This window comes from Oncorhynchus tshawytscha, linkage group LG16 (assembly GCF_018296145.1).
Source record: "Oncorhynchus tshawytscha isolate Ot180627B linkage group LG16, Otsh_v2.0, whole genome shotgun sequence".
Taxonomy (NCBI): domain Eukaryota; kingdom Metazoa; phylum Chordata; class Actinopteri; order Salmoniformes; family Salmonidae; genus Oncorhynchus; species Oncorhynchus tshawytscha.
The window spans coordinates 167451-185163 of record NC_056444.1 but is presented as its reverse complement, the minus strand read 5'-3'; the positions used below and the strand labels follow the sequence as shown (position 1 = coordinate 185163).

The 17713-nt window shown below is 46.2% G+C and overlaps 1 protein-coding gene across 3 annotated transcripts in view; it reads left to right on the top strand.

The window, feature by feature from the left end:
* nck1b (NCK adaptor protein 1b) overlaps positions 1 to 17713 on the top strand; it is a 124036-nt gene that overhangs the window by 46575 nt on the left and 59748 nt on the right. For 2 of the 3 annotated variants that reach the window (XM_042298650.1, XM_042298651.1), the window contains exon 2: positions 12031 to 12102. Coding sequence is in view for 1 of the 3 variants with exons in the window: in XM_042298649.1 (XP_042154583.1) it covers positions 12092 to 12102; positions 12466 to 12604 (150 nt within the window). In the remaining 2 variants the exon portion in view is untranslated. Of the gene's footprint in view, positions 1 to 12030; positions 12103 to 12465; positions 12605 to 17713 lie in introns of all 3 variants that reach the window. The other variant, XM_042298649.1, reaches the window with a different exon arrangement.

Genomic DNA, 17713 nt, shown 5'->3' with positions numbered 1-17713 from the left:
AACCACTGCTTTTAATCAGGGCAAGGTGACTGGTAACATGACCGAATACAAACAGTGCAGCTATTCCCTCCGCAAGGCTATCAAACAAGCTAAGCGTCAGTACAGAGACAAAGTAGAATCTCAATTCAACGGCTCAGACACAAGAGGCATGTGGCAGGGTCTACAGTCAATCACGGACTACAAGAAGAAATCCAGCCCAGTCACGGACCAGGATGTCTTGCTCCCAGGCAGACTAAATAACTTTTTTGCCCGCTTTGAGGACAATACAGTGCCACTGACACGGCCTGCAACGAAAACATGCGAACTCTCCTTCTCTGCAGCCGAGGTGAGTAAGACATTTAAACGTGTTAACCCTCGCAAGGCTGCAGGCCCAGACGGCATCCCCAGCCGCGCCCTCAGAGCATGCGCAGACCAGCTGGCCGGTGTGTTTACGGACATATTCAATCAATCCCTATACCAGTCTGCTGTTCCCACTTGCTTCAAGAGGGCCACCATTGTTCCTGTCCCCAAGAAAGCTAAGGTAACTGAGCTAAACGACTACCGCCCCGTAGCACTCACTTCCGTCATCATGAAGTGCTTTGAGAGACTAGTCAAGGACCATATCACCTCCACCCTACCTGACACCCTAGACCCACTCCAATTTGCTTACCGCCCAAATAGGTCCACAGACGATGCAATCTCAACCACACTGCACACTGCCCTAACCCATCTGGACAAGAGGAATACCTATGTGAGAATGCTGTTCATTGACTACAGCTCGGCATTCAACACCATAGTACCCTCCAAGCTCGTCATCAAGCTCGAGACCCTGGGTCTCGACCCCGCCCTGTGCAACTGGGTACTGGACTTCCTGACGGGCCGCCCCAGGTGGTGAGGGTAGGCAACAACATCTCCACCCCGCTGATCCTCAACACTGGGGCCCCACAAGGGTGCGTTCTGAGCCCTCTCCTGTACTCCCTGTTCACCCACGACTGCGTGGCCACGCACGCCTCCAACTCAATCATCAAGTTTTTGGACGACACAACAGTGGTAGGCTTGATTACCAACAATGACGAGACGGCCTACAGGGAGGAGGTGAGGGCCCTCTGAGTGTGGTGTCAGGAAAATAACCTCACACTCAACGTCAACAAAACTAAGGAGATGATTGTGGACTTCAGGAAACAGCAGAGGGAACACCCCCCGATCCACATTGATGGAACAGTTGTGGAGAGGGTAGCAAGTTTTAAGTTCCTCGGCATACACATCACAGACAAACTGAATTGGTCCACTCACACAGACAGCATCGTGAAGAAGGCGCAGCAGCGCCTCTTCAACCTCAGGAGGCTGAAGAAATTCGGCTTGTCACCAAAAGCACTCACAAACTTCTACAGATGCACAATCGAGAGCATCCTGGCGGGCTGTATCACCGCCTGGTACGGCAACTGCTCCGCCCACAACCGTAAGGCTCTCCAGAGGGTAGTGAGGTCTGCACAACGCATCACCGGGGGCAAACTACCTGCCCTCCAGGACACCTACACCACCCGATGTTACAGGAAGGCCATAAAGATCATTTGATTTGATTTGATTTGACACACTTCTACAGATGCACAATTGAGAGCATCCTGGCGGGCTGTATCACCGCCTGGTACGGTTTCTGTACAGCACTTTGAGATATCAGCTGATGTACGAAGGGCTATATAAATAAATTTGATTTGATTTGATCATCAAGGACATCAACCACCCGAGCCACTGCCTGTTCACCCCGCTATCATCCAGAAGGCGAGGTCAGTACAGGTGCATCAAAGCTGGGACCGAGAGACTGAAAAACAGCTTCTATCTCAAGGCCATCAGACTGTTAAACAGCCACCACTAACATTGAGTGGCTGCTGCCAACACACTGACACTGACTCAACTCCAGCCACTTTAATAATGGGAATTGATGGGAAATGATGTAAATATATCACAAGCCACTTTAAACAATGCTACCTTATATAATGTCACTTACCCTACATTATTCATCTCATATGCATACGTATATACTGTACTCTATATCATCGACTGCATCCTATGTAATACATGTATCACTAGCCACTTTAACTATGCCACTTTGTTTACATACTCATCTCATATATATATACTGTACTCAATACCATCTACTGTATCTTGCCTATGCTGCTCTGTTCCATCACTCATTCATATATCCTTATGTACATATTCTTTATCCCCTTACACTGTGTATAAGACAGTAGTTTTGGAATTGTTAGTTAGATTACTTGTTGGTTATTACTGCATTGTCGGAACTAGAAGCACAAGCATTTCGCTACACTCGCATTAACATCTGCTAACCATGTGTATGTGACAAATAAAATTTGATTTGATTTGACCTACGTACGCTGACCTACGTACCCTGACCTACGTACCCTAACCTACGTACCCTGGCCTATGTACTAGAGGTCGACTGATTATGATTTTTCAACGCCGATACCGATTTAGTCGGCCGATTAAAAAAATATATATAAAACTAATGTAATAATGACAATTACAACAATACTGAATGAACACTTATTTTAACTTAATATAATACATCAATAAAATCAATTTAGTCTCAAATAAATAACGAAACATGTTCAATTTGATTTAAATAATTGAAACATGTTCAATTTGGTTTAAATAATGCAAAAACAAAATGTTGGAGAAGTAAAAGTGCAATATGTGCCATGTAAGAAAGCTAACGTTTGAGTTCCTTGCTCAGAACAGGAGAACAAACGAACGTTGTTTGTTCCTTTTAACATGAGACTTCAATATTCCAAGGTAAGAGGATTTAGGTTGTAGTTAATATAGTATTTATAGGACTATTTCTCTCTATACCATTTGTATTTTATGGCCTACGTACCCTGGCCGTCAGAATGTAGCTCATGGGATGGACTATTCTGCTGTCTCCATACTGACTCCACAACCATTCTGCTCTCTGTCCATACTGACTCCACAACTATTCTGCTCTCTCTCCATACTGACTCCACAACCATTCTGCTCTCTCTCCATACTGACTACACAACCATTCTGCTCTCTCTCCATACTGACTACGCAACCATTCTGCTCTCTCCATACTGACTTCGCAACCATTCTGCTCTCTCTCCATACTGACTCCGCAACCATTCTGCTCTCTCTCCATACTGACTCCACAACCATTCTGCTCTCTCTCCATACTGACTCCACAACCATTCTGCTCTCTCTCCATACTGACTCCACAACCATTCTGCTCTCTCTCCTGACTCCACAACCATTCTGCTCTGTCCATACTGACTCCACAACCATTCTGCTCTCTCTCCATACTGACTCCACAACCATTCTGCTCTCTCTCCATACTGACTCACAACCATTCTGCAAGTTCTACTGACTCCAAAATTCTGCTTCTCTCTCAACTCCCATTTCATTCCACGTCCATTCTGTTACCTGACTCCACAATCTAGGCACAGTTCTGGAAAATCCTTCTCTCTCAACTTTCTTAGCAGCAGTGATTCCTGTGGTGCTGTTCAACTGTCTTAGCAGCAGTAATAGTGGTGCTGTTCAACTATCTTAGCAGCAGTAGTAGTGCTGTTCAACTGTCTTAGCAGCAGTAGTAGTGGTGCTGTTCAACTGTCTTAGCAGCAGTAGTAGTGGTGCTATTCAACTGTCTTAGCAGTTGTAGTAGTAGTGCTGTTCAACTCTCTCAGCAGTAGTGGTGCTGTTCAACTCTCTCAGCAGTAGTGGTGCTGTTCAACTGGCTTAGCAGTAGTGGTGCTGTTCAACTGTCTCAGCAGTTGTAGTAGTAGTGCTGTTCAACTGTCTCAGCAGTAGTGGTGCTGTTCAACTGGCTTAGCAGCAGTAGTAGTGGTGCTGTTCAACTGGCTTAGCAGCAGTAGTAGTGGTGCTGTTCATCTGTCTTGGCAGCAGTACTGGTGGTGCTGTTCATCTGTCTTAGCAGCAGTAGTAGTGGTGCTGTTAAACTGTCTTAGCAGCAGTAGTAGTGGTGCTGTTCATCTGTCTTAGCAGTAGTAGTGGTGCTGTTAAACTGTCTTAGCAGCAGTAGTAGTGGTGCTGTTCATCTGTCTTAGCAGCAGTAGTGGTGCTGTTCAACTGTCTTAGCAGCAGTAGTGGTGCAGTCTTAGCAGTAGTAGTGGTGCTGTTCATCTGTCTTAGCAGCAGTAGTAGTGGTGCTGTTCATCTGTCTTAGCAGCAGTAGTAGTGGTGCTGTTCAACTGTCTTAGCAGCAGTAGTAGTGGTGCTGTTCATCTGTCTTGGCAGCAGTAGTAGTGGTGCTGTTCATCTGTCTTGGCAGCAGTAGTAGTGGTGCTGTTCAACTGTCTTAGCAGTAGTCATGGTGCTGTTCATCTGTCTTGGCAGCAGTAGTAGTGGTGCTGTTCAACTGTCTTAGCTGTAGTTTTTCTCTGAATACACACAGACAGCCATATGGCAGCATGCAGCTGTGGAGGCATTAAGGATGTGGTGTGTGTTCATCCTATCACTCTGTCATTCCTCTGGTGGTAAAGATAAGATATCTCCTTCTCACCAGCTGTGTGTTGCACTGGGAGGAAGTTGTGCACCATGGTTGTCTGTTATCCACAACGAGGCCATGTGCAGCATTGTTGTGGTGGAAGAGTTGCAACGCTGTATAAACTGCCGTAGTTCTGGTTGGTATTCAGCGTGCGGTGAACTTTTCCTGCTTCTTGTAACTGACTGGTGATTGCTCAGCCGCCGTCAGTACAAGATATAAGCGCTAGCTTTGCGTTAGCTTAGCATAAGCATTGTGTTAACACCGTTAAGGTGACTGTGTCAGAGGTGAGAGTTGGGCTAATGCCTTGCTTTGTTAGAGAGATGTGGCCTTCGACAAGTCAAAGGATGAGGTATCTGTACTGCTGCCACTGTTTTAAATCCTCTGTTCTCTGTGAGGGAGATGGGTTAGTGGTGGCCTGTGTTATCCTGCTAGCATAGCATGATTAAGATATTAGTGTTAATGACAGTGGATGTCCTGTTGTTGGTCCTCTACCACCACCTCAACAGGGGGTCAGAGGGCTGTGACCTGTTACCACCACCTCACAGGGGTCAGAGGGCTGGGTTACCACCACCTCAGCGGGTCAGAAGGCTGTGACCTGTTACCACCACCTCAACAGGGGTCAGAGGGCTGTGACCTGTTACCACCACCTCAACAGGGAGTCAGAGGGCTGTGACCTGTTACCACCACCTCAACAGGGGGTCAGAGGGCTGTGACCTGTTACCACCACCTCAACAGGGGGTCAGAGGGCTGTGACCTGTTACCACCACCTCAACAGGGGCTGCTGGCCGTGAACTAGTTCTCATCTTAAAGGTTCTAGGACCATGTTACCTCAGTTTACCTTTCTAGTTAGAGTTAACATGGGGCCTCCCTCAGTTTACCTTTCTAGTTAGAGTTAACATGGGGCCTTCCTCAGTTTACCTTTCTAGTCAGAGTTAACATGGGGCCTCCCTCAGTTTACCTTTCTAGTCAGAGTTAACATGGGGCCTACCTCAGTTGACCTTTCTAGTCAGAGTTAACATGGGGCCTCCTCAGTTTACCTTTCTAGTCAGAGTTAACATGGGGCCTCCTCAGTTTACCTTTCTATTTAGAGTTAACATGGGGCCTCCCTCAGTTTACCTTTCTATGTAGAGTTAACATGGGGCCTCCCTCAGTTTACCTTTCTAGTTTACCTTTCTATTCAGAGTTAACATGGGGCCTCCCTCAGTTTACCTTTCTAGTTTACCTTTCTATTCAGAGTTGACATGGGGCCTCCCTCAGTTTACCTTTCTAGTTTACCTTTCTATTCAGAGTTAACATGGGGCCTCCCTCAGTTTACCTTTCTAGTTTACCTTTCAGAGTTAACATGGGGCCTCCCTCAGTTTACCTTTCTAGTTTACCTTTCTATTCAGAGTTAACATGGGGCCTCCCTCAGTTTACCTTTCTAGTTTACCTTTCTAGTCAGTTAATATGGGGCCTCCCTCAGTTTACCTTTCTATTCAGAGTTAACATGGGGCCTCCCTCAGTTTACCTTTCTAGTTTACCTTTCTATTCAGAGTTGACATGGGGCCTCCCTCAGTTTACCTTTCTAGTTTACCTTTCAAGTCAGAGTTAATATGGGGCCTCCCTCAGTTTACCTTTCTAGTTTACCTTTCAAGTCAGAGTTAACATGGGGCCTCCCTCAGTTTACCTTTCTAGTTTACCTTTCAAGTCAGAGTTAATATGGGGCCTCCCTCAGTTTACCTTTCTAGTCAGAGTTAATATGGGGCCTACCACTGTCTCTGTTTACCTTTTGTTTCAGCTGTTATGTTACTGTTTGGTTTCTGCCTATATAAACGGTATGAGTAAAACCCCATTATTTTGATTTGGTTTCTGCCTATATAAACGGTATTAGTAAAACCCATTATTTTGATTTGGTTTCTGCCTATATAAACGGTATTAGTAAACCCCATTATTTTGATTTGGTTTCTGCCTATATAAACGGTATGAGTAAAACCCATTATTTTGATTTGGTTTCTGCCTATATAAACGGTATTGGAATTCACCTGCGCACTTTTGAGGAAGATAATCATATATTCAGACTCACGTGTGTTTGACAACAGCTGATAACGTTGGGTCTCTGAGCCCTTCACCTTCTAACAGGACAACAACCCTCAGCACACAGCCAAGACAACGGGTATGGCTTCTGTTCAGATATTTTATTTGCACAAAAAAAATGAAAAACCAGTTTTTGCTTTGTCATAATGGGATATTGTGTGTAGATTGATGAGGAAAAACAACAATTGAATAAATTTAGAACGAGGCTGTAATGTAACAAAATGTAGAAAATTAATGTTTAAACAATTTGACCAATGCAGAATAGTTGATTTGAGGAGTAGGAGAGGAAGAGGGGTGAGGAAGAGTGGAGAAGAGAGGAAGAGTGGAGCTTGTCTTCTTTGTCTACGCCAGCCCTGTGAGAGGTGGAGAGGAGGGACTTCCAGGCCTTCAGCTCTTTACAGGCAGAGTAAAATCAGCTCTTTGTTTTTACGAGCCAGCCCGGTGCTCCCTCCCTATGTTGCCTCCCTCCCAGGGTTCATGAATGTAATTATAGTTGGCTGAGCTGACGGAGTGGAGGCAGGAGACGACATGCCAGGAGCTAGCTAGGAGCCAGGAGCTAAGAATTAGCTAGGAGCTAGCTAGGAGCCAGCTAGGAGCCAGGAGCTAGGAACTAGCTAGGAGCTAACTAGGAGCCAGGAGCTAACTAGGAGCCAGGAGCTAGGAACGAACTAGCTAGGAACTAGCTAGGAGCCAGGAACTAGCTACCTAGGAGCCAGGAGCTAGCTAGGAGCCAGGAGCTATGAACTAGCTAGGAGCCAGGAACTAGCTAGGAGCTCAGAGCCAGGAAGTAGCTAGGAACTAGGAGCCAGGAAGTAGCTAGGACCACAGTCTACTGTACACACTCTGATGTTCCTCCTTCTCGTCCTCCTCGCTAAAACAACACAAACCAATAATAACCCTCCTCCATGTTTGTACCTTCTGCACATATTAAACAACAGACAGGCGGATCAATCATAATGTCAAGGTAAAGAGGAAGCCATTCCGGAAGTGTGTGTGTGTGTGTGTGTGTGTGTGTGTGTGTGTGTGTGTGTGTGTGTGTGTGTGCAGTCTGTGCAGTGTGTGTGTGCGTGTGTGTGTGCAGTCTGTGCAGTGTGTGTGTGTGTGCGTGCAGTGTGAAGCGGTCATGGCTGTTTTGAAATGGAGGGTGGAGTCCTAAGATCACACACATTCCTCAGGTATTATTACTCTGGTCCAGGCTCCTGGTCTCACAGGAGAGGAGGAGACCAGTTAGATTGTTATTGACCTAGTCATATCAGCACTAGGCCAGCTGGTTGCACATATATAACACTGGGGATATTCCACAGTTACAGAGTTGCGTTGGCTCTGATTTTTCACTTAAAATGTATGCTAAATAAAAAACATTAATTTCAAAGTTTAACATGCAATACAACTCTATGCACGAGGGCTATAGTCCTGTACTGTACTCTACTGTAATTTACAGTATAGTCCTCTCCTGTACTGTACTGTAATTTACTGTATAGTCCCCTCCTGTACTGTACTCTACTGTAATTTACTGTATAGTCCTCTCCTGTACTGTACTGTAATTTACTGTATAGTCCTGTACTGTACTGTTCTGTAATTTACCGTATAGTCCTCTCCTGTACTGTACTCTACTGTAATTTACCGTATAGCCCTCTCCTGTACTGTACTCTACTGTAATTTACCGTATAGTCCTGTACTGTACTGTAATTTACCGTATATTCCTCTCCTGTACTGTACTCTACTGTAATTTACCGTATAGCCCTCTTCTGTACTGTAATTTACCGTATATTCCTCTCCTGTACTGTACTGTACTGTAATTTACCGTATAGTCCGAACTTGTGAATCATAGACGTCTATGTCCACGGACGGACTAAATCTAAACCAATTATAAATGTCTATGTTTGGGCCAAACATCAGTCCGTTGAAATCAACGCCAGAACGGACTGACCAAATTTAAACTACTTTTCAATGTCTGGTGTCAGTTGGTGCGCGGTGGGTGAAGATGCTGCTTACAGTAAATGGAAGGAGAGGGGGCTCCTACGGTAAAGGAGAGGGGGGCTCCTACGGTAAAGGAGAGGGGGTAAAGGAGAGGGGGCTCCTACGGTAAAGGAGAGGGGGCTCCTACGGTAAAGGAGAGGGGGCTCCTACGGTAAAGGAGAGGGGGCTCCTACGGTAAAGGAGAGGGGGCTCCTACGGTAAAGGAGAGGGGGCTCCTACGGTAAAGGAGAGAGGGGGCTCCTACGGTAAAGGAGGGGGACGGCAAAGGAGAGGGGGCTCCTACGGCAAAGGAGAGGGGGCTCCTACGGTAAAGGAGAGGAGGGCTCCTACGGTAAAGGAGAGGGGGCTCCTACGGTAAAGGAGAGGAGGGCTCCTACGGTAAAGGAGAGGGGGCTCCTACCAACGGGACAGGTGTCAGTAAGAGCCGGCAGAGGTTACGTTAATTAGAGAGAGAGAGGGAGAAACAGCTAAGAGCTGAACATAACAGTATGTCAGTGGAAGGGAGGACTTTGTCCCCAGCACAAGGTGCACCTGTGTAAGGATCATGTTGTTTGATCAGCTTCTTGATATGCCACACCTGTTAGGTGGATGGATTATCTGAGCACAACATTTCAGAGAATTAAGCTGTTTGTGCGTCTGTAACATTTCTGCTATCTTTTATTTACTTTGAATATTTAAGTAAATACCAGCAGTCAACTTGAAGAGACCACTCCCATCAGGATAAAGGCTTCACCATAGGTTGAAGATAATCACTCACAAATTCTGTGTATTTATTGGCATCTAAGTGGTAGAGTTGACCTAAACCAGGAAAATTCACACCATAACAGCTCAAACAACTCTAGTCTTTCCTTGATTTTGCTAGTTACCAGTATAAAGGGTCTATATATTAGCTAGCTAGCGTTAGTTGAAAAAAAGCATAGGGCATCTTGTGAGGTCGATTCATTGTAGATAATATAGCTAGCTAGATTCCTTTTAGTAGGTACAAATCCGAAGATGTTCGTTAGCTAGCTAAGTAGCCGTGTTAGCTAGCTTGAACATTGAACACACTGAGTTTAGTATCCAACGCAAGATAAATAGTTAGCTAAGTAGCTAGCAGGCTAAAAAAGCAACCCAGATGCGGTGTCTGCAGAAGTTCTGCCCCCATTCATTTTCAATGAGGGCACGAGGATCAATCAAATCTAATTTTATTAGTCACATGCCGAATACAACAGGTGTAGACCTTAGTGAAATGCTTACTTACAAGCCCCTAACCAAAAATGCAGTTTTGAAAAATACGGATAAGAATAAGAGATAAAAGTATCAAGTAATTCAAGAGCAGCAGTAAAATATAACAATATATACAGGGGCGTGCCAGTTGGTTGAGGTAGTATGTACATGTAGGTCGAGTTAATTAAAGTGACTATGCATAGATGACAACAGAGAGTGGCATTGGTGTGGAGAGGAGAGGGGGGCAATGTGAATAGTCTGGGTAGCCATTTGACTAGATGTTCAGGAGTCTTATGGCTTGGAGGTAGAACTGTTTAGAAGCATATTGGACGATATTGGTACCGCTTGCCGTGCGGTAGCAGAGCCAACAGTCTATGACTAGGGTGGCTGGAGTCTTTGACAATTTTTAGGGCCTTCCTCTGACACCGCCTGGTGTTGAGGTCCTGCTTGGCCCCAGTGATGTACTGCGCCGTTCGCACTACCCTCTGTAGTGCCTTGCGGTCGGAGGCCGAGAAGTTGCCATACCAGGCAGTGATTCAACCAGTCAGGATGCTCTGGATGGTGCAGCTGTAGAACCTTTTGAGGACCTGAGGACCCCTGACAAGTCTTTTCAGTCTCCTGAGGGGAAATAGGTTTTGTCGTTTCGCGCTTCACGACTGTCTTGGTGTGCTTGGACCATGTTAGTTTGTTGGTGATGTGGACAGCAAGGAACTTGAAGCTCTCAACCTGCTCCACTACAGCCCTGTCGATGAGAATGGGGGCGTGCTCGGTCCTCGTTTTCCTGAAGTCCACAATCATCTCTTTTGTCTCGATCACATTGAGGGAGAGGTTGTTGTCCTGGCACCACACGGCCAGGTCTCTGACCTCCTCCCTATAGGCTGTCTCATCGTTGTCGATGATCAGGCCTACCACTGTTGTCATCGGCAAATGTAATGATGGTGTTGGAGTCGTGCCTTGCCGTGCAGTCCTGAGTGAACTGGGAGTACAGGAGGGGGCTGAGCACGCACCCCTGGGGAGCTCCAGTGTTGAGGATCAGTGTGGGGGATGTGTTGTTAACTACCCTCACCACCTGGGGGCTGCCCGTCAGGTAGTCCAGGATCCAGTTGCAGAGGGAGGTGTTTGTCCCAGGGTCCTTAGCTTATTGATGAGCTTTGTGGTCACTGTGGTGTTGAACGCTGAGCTGTAGTCAACAGCATTCTCACATAGGTGGTCCTTTTGGAGTGCAATAGGGACTTCATCATTTGTGGATCTTTTGGGGCGGTATGAAAATTGGAGTGGGTCTAGAGTTTTTGGGATAATGGTGTTGATGTAAGCCATGACCAGCCTTTCAAAGCATTTCATGGCTACAGACATGAGTGCTACAGGTCGGTAGTTGAGACTAAACCATCCAGGGCTGTTGAGACTAAACCATCCAGGGCTGTTGAGACTAAACCATCTGTTGACTGTTGACACTAAACCATCCAGGGCTTTTGAGACTAAACCATTCAGGGCTGTTGAGACTAAACCATCTGTTGACTGTTGACACTAAACCATCCAGGGCTGTTGAGACTAAACCATCCAGAGCTGTTGAGACTAAACCATCTGTTGACTGTTGACACTAAACCATCCAGGGCAGTTGACACTAAACCATCCAGGCCTGTTGACACTAAACCATCTGTTGACTGTTGACACTAAACCATCCAGGGCTGTTGACACTAAACCATCCAGGGCTGTTGACACTAAACCATCCTGGGCTGTTGACACTAAACCATCCAGGGCTGTTGACACTAAACCATCCAGGGCTGTTGACACTAAACCATCCAGGGCTGTTGACACTAAACCATCCAGGGCTGTTGACACTAAACCATCCTGGGCTGTTGACACTAAACCATCCAGGGCTGTTGACACTAAACCATCCAGGGCTGTCACCTCTGGGTTTGTCCTTACATTTTGGGACATTTGACATTTTAGTCATGTAGCGGACTCTCTTGTTCAGAGACTTAGTCGGTTTATTCAACTAAGGAAGATAAAACAACAAATCCCAGTAATTTCTCTTCATTTTTGTTTTATGAGTGTGAGCTTAATCTCTTTATTACTGTGAAGCATCTAATAAAATGTTCTGATTTGGTTGTGAATGGTTCATTAAGCCTAGTCATAATTATGTTCTGATATGGGATGATTAGATGGGCCCTAAACACTGTTAAACCACCCACACAATATATCTCCAATGAAAATAACATCATTGTTGACAATAGGCTTCTTCTGTTTTCTTTTTTCAGGTCATCGGAGGTCATTAGAGGTCATCAGCGAAGCATCGTAACTCTGAATTTGACAGCTTTGATGCAGTACAGGTAAGATGTTCAGTGTGTTGGTTAATATAAAATAGTTTGGTTATTGAGATTGTCAGAGAAACCTCTAAGGTAGCTAACTTGTTATTCTGGAAGTTTAGCCAACCCTATAAATAGATTAATGTAATAATTGTTAGCTAAAATACAGACTAAACCGTCCGTTGTCTGTCCGGAGGGCTGCCGTTTTATGGGTTCTTAAACCAACAGTGATATTTAGTTGTTTTTTTCGCATTGTTTGTGACTTATTTTGTACATAATGTTGCTGCTACCGTCTCTTATGACCGAAAAGTTACTCACCTTAAATGAGTTGGACGAGAGGGATATACTACAGACACCCGAACAGGCTCTCATCCCCGTCATTCGCAGGAGAAAGAGACAGAAGAGGTATCGCGGAAGGAGATCGGGGTGCCTTGTGAGGATCTGCCGACGAGTGGCTAATCTGCCTTTACCATCGGTACTATTGGCCAACGTACAATTGCTGGATAATAAATTGGACAAACTAAAAGTACGTATATCCTACCAACGGGACATTAAAAACTGTAAAATCTTATGTTTCACCGAGTCGTGGCTGAACAATGTCGGATGGATAGAAAAGCTGCCTCTGGTAATACAAGGGGTGGCGGTCTATGTATATTTGTAAACAACAGCTGGTGCACGAAATCTAAGGATGTCTTGAGGTTTTGCTCGACTGAGGTAGAGTATCTCATGATAAGCTGTAGACCACACTGTCTACCTAGAGTTTTCATCTGTATTATTCGTAGCTGTCTACAGACCACCACAGACCGATGGTGGCACTAAGACCGCGCTCAATGAGCTGTATACCACCATAAGCAAACAGGAAAATGCCGGGGACTTTAATGCAGTGAAACTTAAATCAGTTTTACCTCATATCTATCAGCATGTTAAATGTGCAACCAGAGGGAAAAAAACTCTAGAGCACCTTTACTCCTCACACAGAGACGTATACAAAGCTCTCCCTCGCCCTCCATTTGGCAAATCTGACCATAATTCTATCCTCCTGATTCCTGCTTACAAGCAAAAATTAAAGCAGGAAGCTCCAGTGACTCGGTCAATACAAAAGTGGTCAGATGACGCAGATGCTAAACTACAGGACTGTTTTACTATCACAGACTGGAATATGTTCCGGGATTCTTCCGATGGCATTGAGGAGTACACCACATCTGTCATTGGCTTTATCAATAAGTGCATTGAGGAGTACACCACATCCGTCATTGGCTTTATCAATAAGTGCATTGAGGGGTACACCACAACCGTCATTGGCTTTATCAATAAGTGCATTGAGGGGTACACCACATCCGTCATTGGCTTTATCAATAAGTGCATTGAGGAGTACACCACATCCGTCATTGGCTTTATCAATAAGTGCATTTAGGAGTACACCACATCCGTCATTGGCTTTATCAATAAGTGCATTGAGGAGTACACCACATCCGTCATGTAGTTATTATAGGAATTATAGGACTATTTCTCTCTATACTATTTGTATTTCATTAACCTTTGACAATTGGATGTTCTTATAGGCACTTTAGTATTGCCAGTGTAACAGTATAGCTTCTGTCCCTCTCCTCACTCCTCCCTGGGCTCGAACCAGGAACACAACGACAACAGCCACACTCGAAGCAGCGTTACCCATGCAGAGCAAGGGAAACAACCACAGGCTCAAAGAGAGTGACGTTTGAAACGCTATTAGCGCGCGCTAACTAGCCAGCCATTTCACAAAGCACAACAAAGAGCTGCTGGCAAAACGCACGAGAGTGCTGTTTGAATGAATGTTTACGTGCCTGCTTCTGCCTACCGCTGCTCAGTCAGATTATATGCATCGCAGGACAGGCTAGATAATATCTAGTAATATCATCAATCTCATCCCTATTCACTCATGACTGCAGGGCCAGGCATGACTCCAACATCAAGTTTGCCGATGACCCAATAGTGGTAAGCCTGATCACCAACAACGACAAGACAGACTATAAGGAGGAGGTCAGAGACCTAGCCCTGTCGTGCCAGGACAACAACCTCTCCCTCAACGTGATCAAGACAAAGGAGATGATTGTGGACTACAGGCCCATTCTCATCGACAGGGCTGCAGTGGAGCAGGTTGAGAGCTTCAAGTTCATTGGTGACCACAATATCAACAAACTAACATGGTCCAAACACACCAAGACAGTCGTGAAGAGGGCACAACAAAACCTATTCCCCCTCAGGAGACTGGAAAGATTTGGCCTGGTTCTTCAGATTTTCAAAAAGCTCTACAGCTGCACCATCGAGAGCTGACTGACTGGCTGCATCACCGCCTGGTATGGCAACTTCTTGGCCTCCGACCGCAAGGCACTGCACACGGTAGTGCGTACGGCCCAGTACATCACTGGGGCCAAACTTCCTGCCATCCAGGACCTCTATACCAGGCGGTGTCAGAAGAATGTCTGAAAAATTGTGAAAGACTCCAGCCACCCATAGACTGTTCTTTCTGCTACCGCACGGCAAGCGGTACCGGAATGCCACATCTAGGTCCAAGAGGCCTCTACACAGCTTTTGTCCCCAAAGCCATAAGACTCCTGAACACCTTTATCAAATGGCTCCCCGGACTATTTTCTTCCCCCTTCTTTTACACCGCCACTCCTCTGGTACCCCCTACCGGTAACAACTGCGTTGTTGGTTAGAGGCTCGTAAGTAAGCATTTCACTGTAAGATCTACACTTGTTGTATTCGGCCGGCGCATGTGACTAATAAAAGTTGATTGGATAATTAATAATTTCCTCATTTCAGTCTCATTCTTAACGTCGCAGACTTCAGGAATCTGCACAAACCCGAGTCTTACTAATAGGCCCGTACCACACAAATTGATTATTTATTTACTAACTAACTAAATGATAACAGAGGATATACACACACACACAAACGGTATAGGTTATTGATTAGAAACATAATACTGTGACAACAGGTCCCTAGCGGAATTACACTATGACACTTGTTACACAATATGGAGAGAGACGGCTAGTCAGCCGTGTCTATGATCTCCAGAGTGGTCTCCTGAGGACGGCTAATCAGCGTGTCGATGATCTCCAGAGTGGTCTCCTGAGGACGGCTAGTCAGCCGTGACGATGACCTCCAGAGTGGTCTCCTGAGGACGGCTAATCAGCGTGTCGATGATCTCCAGAGTGGTCTCCTGAGGACGGCTAGTCAGCCGTGTCGATGATCTCCAGAGTGGTCTCCTGAGGACGGGTCAGCCGTGTAGATGATCTCCAGAGTGGTCTCCTCGAGGATCCCAGAGTGGTCTCCTGAGGACGGCTAATCAGAGTGTCGATGATCTCCAGAGTGGTCTCCTGAGGACGGCTAGTCAGCCGTGTCGATAATCTCCAGAATGGTCTCCTGAGGACGGCTAGTCAGCCGGGTCGAGGATCCCAGAGTGGTCTCCTGAGGACGGCTAGTCAGCCGTGTCGATGACCTCCAGAGTGGTCTCCTGAGGACGGCTAATCAGCGTGTCGATGATCTCCAGAGTGGTCTCCTGAGGACGGCTAGTCAGCCGTGTCGATGATCTCCAGAGTGGTCTCCTGAGGACGGCTAGTCAGCCGTGTAGATGATCTCCAGAGTGGTCTCCAGATTACGGCTAATCAGCCGTGTAGATGATCTCCAGAGTGGTCTCCAGATTACGGCTAATCAGCCGCGTCGAGGATCCCAGAGTGGTCTCCTGAGGACGGCTAATCAGAGTGTCGATGATCTCCAGAGTGGTCTCCTGAGGACGGCTAGTCAGCCGTGTCGATGATCTCCAGAGTGGTCTCCTGAGGACGGCTAGTCAGCCGGGTCGAGGATCCCAGAGTGGTCTCCTGAGGACGGCTAGTCAGCCGTGTCGATGATCTCCAGAGTGGTCTCCTGAGGACGGCTAGTCAGCCGTGTCGATGATCTCCAGAGTGGTCTCCTGAGGACGGCTAGTCAGCCGGGTCGAGGATCCCAGAGTGGTCTCCTGAGGACGGCTAATCAGCCGTGACGATGACCTCCAGAGTGGTCTCCTGAGGACGGCTAATCAGCCGTGTCGATGATCTCCAGAGTTGTGATGAGAGCAGTGTAGCTAGCTGATGATGATTTGGAGAGAATAACCGAATGGTCCGACGTAAATGAACTTTCTTAGATACAGGACTTAGGACAGCTACTTAACTGTAGCATTGATTGTTAGAGGTTCCTTTGTCTTCTTCAACCTCGTGTTGAGTTCCACTGTCGTGACTAATGTGGACCTAGCAGCAGCTCGTGGCCCGTTTAGTCTCCTATGTTAATTCTTAACACATTCTTTTATTTTTTTATTTTATTTTTTATTTCACCTTTATTTAACCAGGTAGGCTAGTTGAGAAGAAGTTCTCATTTGCAACTGCGACCTGGCCAAGATAAAGCATAGCAGTGTGAACAGACAACACAGAGTTACACATGGAGTAAACAATTAACAAGTCAATAACACAGTAGAAAAAAAGGGGAGTCTATATACATTGTGTGCAAAAGGCATGAGGAGGTAGGCAAATAATTACAATTTTGCAGATTAACACTGGAGAGATAAATGATCAGATGGTCATGTACAGGTAGAGATATTGGTGTGCAAAAGAGCAGAAAAGTAAATAAATAAAAACAGTATGGGGATGAGGTAGGTAAAAATGGGTGGGCTATTTACCGATAGACTATGTACAGCTGCAGCAATCGGTTAACTGCTCAGATAGCAGATGTTTGAAGTTGGTGAGGGAGATAAAAGTCTCCAACTTCAGCGATTTTTGCAATTCGTTCCAGTCACAGGCAGCAGAGAACTGGAACGAAAGGCGGCCAAATGAGGTGTTGGCTTTAGGGATGATCAGTGAGATACACCTGCTGGAGCGCGTGCTACGGATGGGTGTTGCCATCGTGACCAGTGAACTGAGGTAAGGCGGAGCTTTACCTAGCATGGACTTGTAGATGACCTGGAGCCAGTGGGTCTGGCGACGAATATGTAGCGAGGGCCAGCCGACTAGAGCATAAAAGTCGCAATGGTGGGTGGTATAAGGTGCTTTAGTGACAAAACGGATGGCACTGTGATAAACTGCATCCAGTTTGCTGACTAGAGTGTTGGAAGCAATTTTGTAGATGACATCGCCGAAGTCGAGGATCGGTAGGATAGTCAGTTTTACTGGGTAAGTTTGGCGGCGTGAGTGAAGGAGGCTTTGTTGCAGAATAGAAAGTCGACTCTTGATTTGATTTTCGATTGGAGATGTTTGATATGAGTCTGGAAGGAGAGTTTACAGTCTAGCCAGACACCTAGGTACTTATAGATGTCCACATATTCAAGGTCGGACCCATCCAGGGTGGTGATGCTGGTCAGGCGTGCGGGTGCAGGCAGCGAACAGTTGAAAGGCCTGCATTTGGTTTTACTAGCGTTTAAGAGCAGTTGGAGGCCACGGAAGGAGTGTTGTATGGCATTGAAGCTCGTTTGGAGGTTAGATAGCACAGTGTCCAAGGACGGGCCGGAAGTATATAGAATGGTGTCGTCTGCGTAGAGGTGGATCAGGGAATCGCCCGCAGCAAGAGCAACATCATTGATATATACAGTGAAAAGAGTCGGCCCGAGGATTGAACCCTGTGGCAC